Genomic DNA, 14,656 nt, shown 5'->3' on the forward strand with positions numbered 1-14,656 from the left:
CACAACCCTCTGTAAAGTCCATGCTGATACACTTTCCCACATAGGTTGCTGGTATAAAAGGCAACAGGAGGCAATGCCTTCCCTGGATCTTAGTGCTCAACCTCTCACCTCTTCCTATCCCTATTCTGACCCTGTAGGCTCCCACAGCAGGCAGGTGAGAGTCTTCCTCCAGAGTGGATCTATTATCTTAAAATAAAAACGTCTTTCAGCTTGCCAGACATATTAGCATAACAGTGAACATTGGAAAGAGACATTAAGTGATACTGAAGTCATTTAACAGGCGTGTGCCAACCTGAATGTGTATAATGTTAGTTGTACATTACTGTAATATGTTTGCAGAACTTTGGTTTAAATTTTGCTTTAAACATTTCATTAGTTTGTTCCTGAAGTCTATTAAAAACTTGGGTTAAAATTCTGATCATCTCTAATTCTGAACCACAATTTGGGTTTTGACTGCAGTCAAAAGAAATACATAATTGGATTTAGTGGTACAGTATTACTCAAACCTATCATCTCTGGAGACTATGCCCTGATTTGGTCAAGAGTAAAAAAAATGAACTTGAGTATTCTCACCCTATTTTTTTTAAATGGACATTAATTCAAATCATGTAAAATATTTTAAAAGGTCAGAAACAGAGCATACAATCTCATAAAATATATTATACAAATATGACATCCTTGGTATGTCTTACAGGACTACTTTGTATTCCTTAAGAGACTTTAATAAGCCTCAGATTGCAAACATTCACAAGAAACTTGAACTTCTCTTTGAAATCACAGACTGCTGTTTCATTGATCAATAATTGCTGTAAGCATTTGTATTTGACTTTAATTTTGTTTTATGTTCTGTCTGATTATTACTCTATTACATAAACTGCTGTTGCCCCAGGATACTTTTTGTAGATAAAATATTAGTCTCAAAGGTGTTAATTATACTGGTTAAATAAAAGTTACTGCTATTCCTGCTACTTGACGGGAATTCTAATCGTCATCCTAAACTGTGGTTTGGTTTTCCTTATGTGAAGCTCTTTGGAAGGTTTGTTTAGAATAGATGACGTTCCATTAACTGAGTCTTTACAATGTATCTTGCTGCCACACCTTTAACACAGAGCTAGGGTCACCCGTAATAGCTTGTGCCCTTCCAGAATGTCAAGATCAGCAAAATCAAACTTTTGAAATCCAGAAAATACAGCATTATAGCAAATATTCACGTAACCCTGAGCTGGCAAGAGTTTGCCCATATTCCTGTGGTATTCCTTGAGTTAGATGTAGCTTTATTGAATGGTGCAGGAATAAGTTCAAACAGCTTGGAAGAACTATGATTGTAATATGAGGAGATCCACCTCTGAGTACTCCCATCCGTATTATCAAAGGCACGCACATGTATGTTGAAACATGGAGGTGTATATATACATATGTTGTAGAATTGGAAGGGACCTTGAGAAGCCATGAAGTCCAGCCCCCTGCACTCACAGTGGGACCTATCACCATCATGGACAGATCTTTTTTCTTTTTTTTGAAATAATCTAACTAACCCCAGACCCTTGAAGGGGCCCCTCCAGGGCTGAACTTACAGCCCTAGGTTTATAACGCCAATAACCACTGAGCTATCCCTCTCCCCAAGGGGGAGGTTCCAGTCCCTCTCTTTCTTATTTTCCCCACTCCTCCACCCCTAAAATATCTCTTCCCTGCCAGCAAGCAGTCACTTTACAAACAATTTTTTAAAAGCCCTGCTATTTTTTTTTCAGTAATAAGCTTCCCACCCTCCTCCAGATTTCTACCCCTGCTAGTGCTCAAACTGACACTTGGGGGTGGGGATGACTTAAATTCAAAGAACCTCTACTTTTTTCCTTGATCTAACCGACTAGCATGAATCTCTGCAGGCTAATAATCCCATTAATGCCTTTGTTTGCACATGCTCAGTGAAATATGTTAGGAGTAAGAATAAACACATGCAGCTTGCTGGAAGACTAACCACAGAAGCAAAATCTTTTTCAAATAATGTCTTAACTTGATTTTCCACAAAGGGCTTGTTGCTGCCATGTGCTCTATTGAGCATAAAGACCCGGCTCTAATAATCTAAAACCTGGATTGATCTTTATAGGTGAGCAAAAAGGTTGTTAGAATTGCTGAATGTTTTTATTTTCTTTGGGCTTTATCTCAGGACCTCATTGTTCTAATGTCCCCAAAAGTTAGACTACTAAAAGTACCCACACTCTCATTAAGCATGTCAAAACTTTGTGTCAAGCTTTACAGAGAAAGCTCATCTTAAACTTAAGTATAAGAGAGCTGTTACTTTGCTACAGTAAGATACTAGAGAAATTTGAAAATTGTGGGAAATAGCATAGATAGTGCAGTCACATTGCTGTATGGGTTGGTGTTCATCATTAAAACTACCAACACAAAACACTTCCCCACAGAATAGCGATGATGCTGTGTGGATAGGGCCACTGAATTGATTATAAAAAACTCTCCTGTCAGGGACTTTCCAACATTAACTTGGAGAAAATAAAACTAAATATCCAGATCTCAACTAGCTATATATTTATATTCCTACTTACTATTCAGGTGAGTAAAAGGTTAGGAGATCATTAACATATCCCTTGGCATTCAAAATACTGGTGCTGTATTTTCTGGTGTACATACTGTTCTGGATGGGAAAATTTTGCAATCTGTACCTGAATATTATTTAAAATTGTATACATCTTACTGAATTTTAGCCGCATTGTTCAGGTGAGGGGGCCAATCTAATATCTATAGACATTTAAGACAGATATGGTATTGCTAGTTCACTATATTTTTTAAAAACTCAGTCTCATACCCTCTCCTTTTAACAGAAAATGTTGTTAAATCCAGATCAAGGTAATTTTAGATGACTTTTAGCCTAGAGACTTAATAATAATATACAGGTTGAACCTCTCTGTTTCAGCAGAGACTCACTGGACAACACCTGTAATCCTCCATGATTTTAGTCAGTCAGACGACCCCACTTATCATGGGCGTGGCCAAGTTTCCTGTGGTCCCATAAAGTCTGCTTACAGCCACTAGTCCTGGCTCTTGGTGTTCTGTGCTCTTATTTAGCTGTAATACACCTTAAATGTCTTCTGAGAGCCACCAAGCAGTGGAAGTGTTGGTAATGCTGCTAGACAATATTGACCTCCCATAGTCTGGCAAATTCTCTCATTCGGCACTGGTCAGATCCTGAGGGTGCCAGACTAGAGAGGTCCAAGCTGTACATCGGAAAGACTTCAGGAGGCACACAGACAGTACAAGCTACACTTTATTTTCACTTCTTTTCTTTTCCAAGAACAAAGGTGAATTGTACTTGGAAGGAATCTGCCAGTGTGCTAAAAAGAGAATACATCATTTTTTATTAATCCTTTTGTTATGAGTGTTATGCCCTAGGTGGTAGATAAGGCATATTCGTCACAGGAAAATGAGACTTGTCTACATAATACAAAGATTTTTGTTGTTCTTTCTATGTAATTACAATATAGACATGTCAAATATGCTCATATTACCAGCTCTTGGACAAGCGATATTTCAGTGCTGTCCATTCTAAAGACTGCTTTCTTTTCGTGTTGTTTTATACGTGTTAATGGTAAAAGAGACTTCATGCTGCAGAAGCTTTATACTGCAGTCTGCTGTGTGGAGTAGGAAGTCCAGCTTCAGAGCCTGAATTCTTCTATACTCATGCAACAATCTGCATGGCAACCAGGGTTATAACTGAATCGTGATATACAATCTGTATATGCAGAACAAGTTAATACTTTCCATACACAGTATGCATTCAGTTTTGAATGCTTGCCCAAAGAAATCTTATTTACTGCTGACTGAATACAATGGGGTCCAAATCCCTTTATTGTTCTCCCACCCCAACACCCAAACACTGAGTGATTTAGGATATCTTCCTTTGGTTTCAGAACAGACTCAGCAGTTTTTCTTTTTGCAATTGACAGAAGTTATTATTTTCATCTTTGAGGCAAGGGCAGTAGTCTATGACTGTAAAGAATTGTTCAAATTTACATCATCGTGTAAACAATAAATAATAGATAACAAATAAACTATAATAGTTCAATAGAGATAATTTGTTTCACTTGTCTGATTTGTTTACAACCAGATATCTCACAGCCTGGCTTCATCCCAGTCTCTTGCTGATCCTCTGCTTGTTATTATTCAATCAAAACAGCCTTTATAGCACAGTACACATTTTGTTTTCATATACTGGCACTTTTATGCCTTTTTATTAACTTAATGGAGAAGTGAACTTACCTGACAAGCAAAAGCTATTGGATCAGCTACTTCTTTAAATATGCGTTCAATCTCCTCCACTGCTGTGTAGTATTCAATCTGTGTCACAGCCTTAATGACTCCCCCACAGTAGACATTTACATTTACAGGGCCAGCAGGAAAATCTTATGAAACACAAACAAAAACTGCAGCTGAAAACATTTTATAATGCCAGACTGGAGGTCTCTGGGAGTAAGTAAAAGAATAGAGAAATATGAAAATCACCACATAAAAGGCAATAAATAAGATTTTCATTTCATAGATGTTTCAATGAGTGATTTTTAACTGAAGTCCTCTAGTTTAACACAAAAATGTAACAAAATGCATATAATGTACATTCTTATAAATTATAGCTATGTATTGTTTCAAATTAGAAGCAGGATGAAAACAGCATGCTTCACATTTCAACCTTCCCTTTGATGGATTGACGCGCTATAATCAGCTTCCTTCTGCCTACAAATTAAACAAAGGTTCAGTCATTTATTACAAGTTACAGATTTGCTATTCATCTTTTGCAACATTTTTCTTAATTGCAGGCAAGGCTCTCAAAATTGGATTTTGTAGAAATTACAGTTTAATTACTTCCATTCCAGTTGTTTACCTACTGAAAGCTGGGGAAGGAGGTATTTGTACAGTCTGCTACTTTAGAACAACTTGCTCTGTGTATGCAGCATGAGCCCTCTTTATGAGAGCATGTTATAATTTATTAGTATTCATTGTGCCATGAATCCTGTGGTACTTAGCAGTAGCAGAACTAACATTCTAGCTCTCCTCACAAAAGAATAAAAAATGGACAAACTTGAAGACAGAGAACAAATAGTCAAAGAAACTCAGATCAACTGAAACCAGTGTCTCAAGTCACTTAAACAATAGCACGCACAAACTCATTTTAGTTCCCTTTGTTAAAGTGAAATCAGCTAGATCCTTGTTGCAAACAGGCATTCCTGTTCCTCAGTCATTCTAGGCTTTTGCCATGGGGAGAAGGGGATGAGGCACAAATAACAAAGAACCTAAATCCAGCAATGGGTGCGGGGGGAACGAGTTCCCCTGCTGGAACGCGGGAATATTTTTATTTAGAAGTTCCAGTGGAACAAAAGGCTAACCTTGATCTGGGCCAAAAAGAAACTGTTATGCTTTGTATTTTTATGTTTACTAATCCACTGATGGATATCTGCACTAGTCTGATAATGGCCCTAGAAGGCATGCCTGGAGGAGTCTCCACAATACAGTTAATGGATATTTTAATCTGTCTTTTCTGAAAGATGCCTCCTCACCAAGATCCTCCTCTGGCCAAGCACAGTCCAGTCAGATCACCACCTACCTCCCGACATAGTCAACTCTGAAGCATATGGATAATCAGGCAACTTGTATCATCAGCCTTAAGTGCCTCCACACTTGAATGGATGTCACAAAGAAGTGGCTACCAAGAACTTTTGCTGTAATCCCAGGTGTCACTGGCTTGCCATGTTTTCCTGGGCAAATTACAACTTCCTTGCTTCAACTCCACACCTGTAACATGGGGATAATACCACTCATCTAACCTCATGCTGTTTTTATAGGTATCAATTAGTGTCCTTCATAGCCTTTTGGAAGCACCATACAAATCTCAACTACGACTATTACTATCAAAGCCATCTGTGATCTCTAGTGAGAGGGATCCAGTGGCAGCTCCTTTAAGGGAAGAGGTCAGTGACTGTGATCATCTTCTGCCCTGCAAAGAGAGATGAAGCCTCCCACAGGAGCTGATTTGAGAACACTAACTCAAGATAGCTCCTTCTCCCTGGAGAGCAAAAAAGAAGCTGATATTCACCTCTGCGTCACCTGTGAGTCACATAGGCCTAAAAGGGAACAATGGCCTTGGCTAATGCAGGGGTGTTGAACAGGAGGCCCGCGAGCCAGAATCCAGCCCACAGAGCCTTTTATATCCAGCTTGCAGGGCTAGTTGTGGCTGCAGTGGCGGGACTGTCTGCCACAGTAGCACCGACTCCTGTGAGGCCAGCTGCCATAGGGATGGCTGCTGCTGAGCCCTGGCGGACAGCAAGCTGAGCCACCACCAGCCCCAGAGGGCAGAGCCCTGGCTGGGTTGAGGGGCTGGCAGCAGAACTGTTTGGGGCTAAGAGGGGAGTTAAGCCTGGGGGTTGGCAGGGGACTGTTTGCAGCTGCGGGGGTTTAAGGCTGGGGTGTTTCGAGGCTGTGGAGGGGCGTTTAAGGCTGGGGGCAGTTTGGGCTGCAGGGGGTTTAAGGCTGGGGTTGGTTTGGGCTGTGGGGGAAAGTTTGAGGCTGTGGCATGTCTAAATCTGCAGGGTGAGGGGGTACAGTTTGGCACTGTGAGGGCTTTAAGGTGGGGAGCAATGGGGTGTTGGGACTATTTTGTGTTTGGCCCCACAGAACACACAAAAAATTGTTGTGTGCCCACAGATGAAAAAAGGTTGGCCACCCCTGTGCTAGTGCTTCTCATCCCTGAAAAATTAAGTCACTTATTTAGGCCTTGTCTACACTACACAGTTTTGTTGAAAAAAAGTCAACTTTTTTGACAAAACAAAGATGCCTAAATATGATTTTAGAGCCCAACTTTGGGCAGCCAAGTTTGAAAATTGTAGCTTAAGTGTTCTCCTCCTAAACGATGTGGCATTGCCATGGTTTAAAAAAATAAATTATGTACTATCCTTTGGCAATTCCCAGCATGCAATGGAGAGGCAAACTGAGCCCCAAACTCTTAGCTGAATATTTCCATCACACCTCTGATCCAATAAATGGGGGGAGGTGTGATCGTTCCCTCTGCATTCTGAAGCTCAAGCACTGAAAATGTCGTTTTGTTTATCATGCTCCAGGCAAAGTAGGAAAAAAGAATAGCTAATATTATGGGTAAAATGATCAGCAAAATGCAGAGAAACCAAGGGAGACTAAGTAATATAGAGAAACAGGATAGATATGAAATCACAGCATAAAAAGGAAATGTTCTCAGATGTCAGTAAGCATTATGGACAGGTATAAGGGAGAAGAGAAAAAAAAACAACCCTCACTGCATAATATAAGCATCTTGTTCAACCTAAAGCATTGATAAAAACATTAGTTTTGCATTTTAGAAGAAATTTATTACAAATGTTAATCTGTGACAAATCATGTCATTTTAAAGCCTGCCACCTGCCACTTAACCACACAAAAACAACCCAATAAAATCCAGTTTCCCATACATCATATGCCCTTACTAATAAAACTCTGTATGCAAAACCCATACATCAAAATACTTACAAATTAATATTAGATTTTGATGGGAAGTGAAACTACTTATTGTAAGACAAGCGAAGAACGTTCAGGACCAGAATGTTCAAGCTACAGCAATGTTCTCTTACCTAAAGCTTTCATGCATCTGACCTTCTCATTCCAAAAGTCTGGATGTGTCCTATATTGTAGATTGTCTGTTACAAATTCAATTTCTACAGTTTCAGTTATTTCATCTCGCATAAGGATGAATATTTCACCAGGGTTCTATAAAGTTAGAAATATGCTCCCATTAGCCTTCCACCAAATTATACTGTAACCATAAAATGCAAATTATATGCTTAAATGTAAGTTGTAAGAAAATTACTTTTACCAATAGCTTTAGATCTTGAAATTTTATTATATAATAGTGGTGAAGCTATTTCATTAAGTTATCTTTTATGTTTCTCAGATTAAAAAAAAATTGACAGGATTACTATTATAGTTTGAACTCTGTTTACTGAAATCATATATCATGAAAATCTTCTCACTGTGAAATGAAGATCATATATTGACTTCCAGTTCACAAAGGGTGAAATTCTCCTCATGCAGGGTGCCCCTACTCTACTTAAGGCACTTTTAACCCCTCAGAATTGGATTCATGGATAAGGAACTTAAGTGGTACAATGGTCTTTTGCAGATCCTCTGCACAAGGATGAATGTCAATATAGAGAACATTAATGATGGGCTGAATTCAGAGGTGACCTTGGTGGTGTAGGATGCACCTCAAAGTCACTTACAAGAGTAAGCCGGTTTCTTTGAAATACTAAGGGCTTGTCTACACTAGCTCCCTACTTTGAAGGGAGGATGGTAAGTAGGGTGTTGGGAGTTCATTAATGAAATGCTGCAGTGCATATGCAGCACTTCATTATGCAAACTCCCCCCGCAGCAACTTCAAAGTGTTAAACCTCAAAGTGCCGGCTCACCTGCTCGCATCTAGCTGTGGCTCACCTGCCAAAGTACCCGGGGTACTTTGAAGTCCCTTTACTCCTCAATATTTTGAGGAGTATCTCTCTGATACTACTCACTCACACTGACTCCCACTGCCATATTGGTTTGTAAAGTTGCACTATTCAACATTCTTAAACTTGGCCTACTGATTTGTAGCAATTTTATACATGCCAGTGTTCTTTGACAAACACAAGACTCAGAACATTCACTATGAACAACTGACAGAGCCACCCTTCAGATAACCCACAACCCCTTGGCGTTGAGATACCCTTCAGATTGCCACCCTTCAGATAAGATAAATATGAATTAAATTTCACTTTTAATCCCTTTATTAGTCCTTCAAAACAAAACATATAACTTCTAACATAACATAATCTCCTTTCGGAATGTGACATGGTGTTTGGCGCATGAAGGGACCCTTCAGACAGTAACAAGGGACGTGAAGAATCTAGGCCCTTTTTTTCTTATCTTTTTAATCAGAAAGATTTCCCAAAAGTCAAAAGGGAATACTGGATATATATGTTTCAGGTGGTGTTGTTTTAAGAGAAGCAGTTTAATACTTCTAGCAATCCCTGCCTCCCTGAAATAATTATTTCCTAATTTATATTATGGGAAGATCCTATAGAACTTGACAATGACAACTCTTCCAAAAACATCTGAACTCCTACAAAAAAAAATCTGATCTAACCTAGAGAATTCTGAAGAAAGGCTATTTACTATTAAATTCTATGTGTTAAAATTATATTGCAAGTTCCTACTGTTTAGAATAATAGAAAACTCTCAATTTGCATAATGGGGCTTTCCAGTTAAGAAAAATAGTATTTCTCAGAAATACACATTTAGAACCGTACCAGCTGTAGTTATCTATTGAACGCCATAAGTTTTAGAGTAAATTTTGCAGGGCCCTATTGGTTTCATCAACGCTGATTACTGAAAGAGTTTTCCAAAATAGTAAAAATGTTAACCTCAATTTTAAGCTAAATATTTCCTATATGCACCTCTTCTATCTAATATTCAGCTGTAGTCAGTAATATAGGGTTGGCTGAATCTCTCCTACTCAGTGACATGAAATAGCCCAGGGGTGTCCAACTAGTTAGGGGCTAAGAGCCACTTGGCTAGAGCGCAAAGAGCCACGTGTTATATATTTTTTTTTATCTATCTATCTATCTATAGATAGATGTAGAAAAATAAATATGTAATATGTGGCTCAATGCCCTCCCACTCCCCACAGCCAGGCACCTGCAGTCCCCAGCTCAGCGTGATGCTGGCGACTCACTGGAACTGAGGCTCTGCTGCTACCATGCGCTTCTCTCACCAAGCGCTGGGATGCGTGCACAGAGCAACACATGACATTCTCGACGCATAGCTCGAAGCAGGAGCTGCATTTAATTGCTCAAAGAATGGCTGAGAACCATGGTTTGGCCACCCCTGAAATAGCCTACTTGTCATATAGCAGCCAAAACCTATGGAACATTCCTTCCATGTCTCACACACCATTATTGGTCACTCACTTGTCAAAGGTCTAGAGGATTGAGCTTCAGATGCTGCACTCTTTACATGCTTTTGTGTTTTCTTACATACAGTGTTGATTTTAAAAATAACAAGTATTCATATGTTTACACACACACACACACACCCCTCTACCATCCCAAACCTAAATTTTACTGAGAGATACTGCATATCTTTTGAAAAAGTTCTCGAGTACATTTTTCTTTTCCACTGCAATCAAAGGTGCTGAAGCAAAATCGCATCTGCTAAACAACGGTTAATAGAAGTAAAATGCTGCAGAGACTGTCCCAAATCCATATTTGTTTGCAGATGTTTATACTGGATGTGGAATAATTCTCACTGCAGATAAACTCCCATTTGTGCTCCACAGCAGTGAGCTGCCCCACAGGACTAGTGTGCTATGAAGACACTCATAGCATGACAAGAGCAGAAGAATGATTTGTATCCCTAGCATCTTAGCATCAAAAGACATTACCTCACATGATATCCTCGTTGGTAGTACCAATACTGATGGTTCTGTAGCTTCCAATGTTTCAGAAACGACCTCAGCTTTCAAACTCACATCTGTTCCCACAGATACTGCTCCTTCATTCAACTGCACGTTAACTTCAGAGTTATCTTGATAATCTGGAAGATATAATATCAAGTGGAATGTATTATTGTTTATCCTACAAAAATAAAATACGATGGGCTAAAAATTGCTCGACGATTATTATTTACAAAATGCTACTGATGCACATGATATTTTGCTAAGAAAGAAAAAAAAGTAGATGAAGTCCCAATGAAGTCAATAGATTTTATCCAGTGTCTTTATCCAAAAGATCCCACAACCTAGATTCATATCCATAGTCTTTGCTCACGGCTGTCCCACAGAGGTCTGAAGTATATGGCTTTTTATATAGTGGGAGTTTGTCCCCATGGTAGTTGAAACAGCAGAAACCCCAGTGTATGCAAGGTAAACTGAGATAAACCAATTTTTCATCATTACAGATTATCCTTGTTTCAAGCAGGGCAAGGGTTTACTGATGCAAATGTCACCCACCTTACTTAGCGGGGAGGAAACTTTATAGCAGATAGCCATTGAGAAAGGGCCCGGGAAGGGAACACACATCACAGAAGGTTGGCTCTTTCTCCTTCAGGTTTTCTCTACTTTCCATTGGCCAGTCAGAAGGAGATAGGAGTGAAATAGTCCCCCTAGCCCTATCTTTCCCATCCTGTTAGTTTAAACATTTAACTGGGTCTTTTGGAGTTTATCACTTCTTTTAGTTATCCTAACCTCCTCTGTAATGTTAGGCTCTGAGTTGAGTATTTCAGAACGTCATGGGTCTGACATTATGCAGGAACTTTTCCCACTGGGACCAAATTGAGAGAGGCCTGCTGGGTCTTTTCCACCTTCCTCAGAGTCTCATGGAGACAGTTGTGTTAAATAGTGGTAGGACTTAGCAATCAATATTAGTAGCTTGTGTGTATGTTTAGTTTGTCACAACTGGTTGCTGGTGTCCAGAGTGGATAAAAGGCCCAAAGGGCCAGTTCCCTGAACTAAAATACCTGGAATTTCTCCGATGGACTTGTGCTTCTAGGAGAAGGGGTTACCCTAAGATTTTTGCCAGCCAAAGTCCCTCTTTTGGTGCCCTCTGTCCACATCAGAGGTGAAACAATGAGAAGATACACCAGAGTGAGCTGAATCCTAGGTATAGGTTGAGGTTAGTCTACTCTGAGTTATGTGCTTGCCCTGGAGCCAGGCAGTGACAGTGCAGTAATGGGGCACTGTAGACAGCCCCAGAGGTGTAGTTTTTTAGTTATGTGCTGTCTGGTACACAAGAGTCAGGGGAAACAGCATAGATGACACTGGAGAGGTGTGCAAAGTTGCTTTCAGCCATCAAATCCACTTCTGTGTCTGTTCTCATTCACCTGTATGTCTTGCCCAATTGCAGCTTTGTCTGTCTACATCAGGGGTTTGCCTCAGGGCAGCTACACTAGTGAGCAGCTACCCAGGATCTAAGCAGGGCAAATCCCCAGCACGGACAAAGGTTTTGTTTCAGTCTTTGATGTGAAAATGTAGTGGATGTGATGAGCAGCAGAGCTAGCGCTCCTTGGTCTGCCACGCACCTCTAACAAGTTGGACTCATAGATCCTAAACATATACGCTACTAGAAGATGTACCCGACCTTGCTTGGCTCTTTCAGAGCAGGGGGTTAGGAATACGGGGGGGGGCAGGTGGCAGGGATGGGGGTGAAGAGGGGCTCAGGGCAGGCACCTGGGGGATGTAGGAGTCAAAGCAAAGGGTTGGAGGTAGGGGAGGGTCACGAGAGAGGTGGAGTGCTCAGGGAAGACAATCTCAGAATTCCAATGTGAAAATATAAAAGAACTGGCAATTGCCTTTCCAGAACTGTGTCTTAGAAAAACAAAAACAAAACAAAACAAAACACATTCTTCTCATCTGCTACTTTTCATCTTTATCATTATTACTCCATTCTACTGACTAGCATTATACAGTCTCACTGCCCCATCTCACAGGACAGCTGCACATTCGCAACAAGACAGGATTACCCAATATTCTGCTGCATATTTAATGTAGTTTAATGATATTTCAGGCTTCTGATCAGCCATTCAGGATACTGTGAGCTGTCACAGGACCAGACCATTTTGCTTCACTGTAAATTATGGAACACTCGCTCAGTTATAGTCAAGAATACAAGCTACTTTGAGGTGCAAATTCATGATGGACCAAAATCAACGTTTTGGAAATGTGGGCTACGTCTACACGTGCACCCAACTTCGAAATAGCTTATTTCGATGTTGCGACATCGAAATAGACTATTTCGATGAATAACGTCTACACGTCCTCCAGGGCTGGCAACGTCGATGTTCAACTTCGACGTTGCTCAGCCCAACATCGAAATAGGCACAACGAGGGAACGTCTACACGGCAAAGTAGCACACATCGAAATAAGGGAGCCAGGCACAGCTGCAGACAGGGTCACGGGGCGGACTCAACAGCAAGCCGCTCCCTTAAAGGGCCCCTCCCAGACACACTTTCATTAAACAGTGCAAGATACACAGAGCCAACAACTAGTTGCAGACCCTGTATATGCAGCACGGACCCCCAGCTGCAGCAGCAGCAGCCAGAAGCCCTGGGCTAAGGGCTGCTGCCCACGGTGACCACAGAGCCCCGCAAGGGCTGGAGAGAGAGTATCTCTCAACCCCCCAGCTGATGGCCGCCATGGAGGACCCCGCTATTTCGATGTTGCGGGACGCGGATCGTCTACACGTCCCTACTTCGATGTTGAACGTCGAAGTAGGGCGCTATTCCCATCCGCTCATGGGGTTAGCGACTTCGACGTCTCGCCGCCTAACGTCGATTTCAACTTCGAAATAGCGCCCAACACGTGTAGACGTGACGGGCGCTATTTCGAAGTTACTGCCGCTACTTCGAAGTAGCGTGCACGTGTAGACGCAGCCGTGGTTTGATTCGGAAGGGTGAAGGCAGGCCAGAAAACCAGTTCTTCCACAACCAGGAGAAGGGCCATTCCGAGAATACTAAAACAAGGCACCTGCAAAGAATGAGGCAAATGATCCCAAAAACTGGTGGTTTGTTCTAATAATTAGATACACAAAGCCAGTAACAAAACAGCTTCTATAATACTTTGCTGATTATCAAGAAGCACAAAAACACAGTTTCCCTTCTGTAATCCAGCCAAGGCTCCCACCCAGACAGTCAAATCAAATATTTTGGGGATTACTTAGTCTTATTTGCTATATATGAAGTTCTACCAGTCTCAAGATATTAGACATACTAACCAACAGATCAATGAATATTTCAGATTTTACCCAAATATACACTTACAGTCAATTCTTATGAACTAATTTAACATTTATTAAAAAGGAAAGAAAGAGAGTACTGCATCATACATACACATAGGGGTCAGATTTGCATTGTAAAGTCCAACTATTGCTAGCCAAAATACTTCCTATAAAAGTAGGAGACATTGAGATTGTGACAGCATTGCAGTGACTTTTTAATTATTATACGCACCCACAAAATGGGCAAAACAGGCCCCCTATCCCTTCATACTAATTGTTTAGCCAGATTTGTATGCAGACCCTTCCACAGGAAAGGTCTAGTCCTCCCCCTGTGCCATAATATTGCTGCTACTGCAAGCCAGTGGATGCAGGAGCTTTTGCTACTGCTGTGCCTCTGCTTGATAAGCAGTAGATTTACATAATTTTAGATCCACAAACCCAGCTCCAGTTCCTTCCAAGACACATCCCTTCCCCATCCTCCACAACCAATTCGGGTGAAGACCTCCTCAGGGACTCTTCAAATCAAACTCTTCAAACTTCTACACAATGAATTTCATGGCAGACAGGCATGAGTTTGGCTACAAAAACAGGTGCGGGATTTTCCCTGTATCATAAATGGCCCAGAGAATTCTGACTGACACAGTGAACAGCTAGTCACAAGACAGCTGATGTATATGTCACTGTTGTGTGTGTATATATATATATATATATATATAGTATATAAAAACAAGCAGTCCTGTAGCAACTTATAGACTAACAATTTTATTTATTAGGTACGACCTACCTTTCATGGGTACGACCCACTTCAACAGTCTTACTCACAAAAGCTCATTACTTAATA

General features: G+C 40.7%; 1 protein-coding gene across 2 annotated transcripts in view; it reads right to left on the reverse strand.

Moving 5' to 3' along the window:
• The window catches only part of BANK1 (B cell scaffold protein with ankyrin repeats 1), a 296,463-nt gene that overhangs the window by 203,518 nt on the left and 78,289 nt on the right, over positions 1–14,656 (reverse strand). For both annotated transcript variants that reach the window (XM_074991991.1, XM_074991992.1), the window contains 3 exons: positions 10,487–10,638; positions 7,644–7,779; positions 4,273–4,415 (listed from right to left, as the gene is read on the reverse strand). In XM_074991991.1, coding sequence (XP_074848092.1) covers positions 4,273–4,415; positions 7,644–7,779; positions 10,487–10,638 — 431 coding nt within the window. The remainder of the gene's footprint in view (positions 1–4,272; positions 4,416–7,643; positions 7,780–10,486; positions 10,639–14,656) is intronic.

The sequence above is a fragment of the Carettochelys insculpta genome, chromosome 4, assembly GCF_033958435.1.
Source record: "Carettochelys insculpta isolate YL-2023 chromosome 4, ASM3395843v1, whole genome shotgun sequence".
Taxonomy (NCBI): domain Eukaryota; kingdom Metazoa; phylum Chordata; order Testudines; family Carettochelyidae; genus Carettochelys; species Carettochelys insculpta.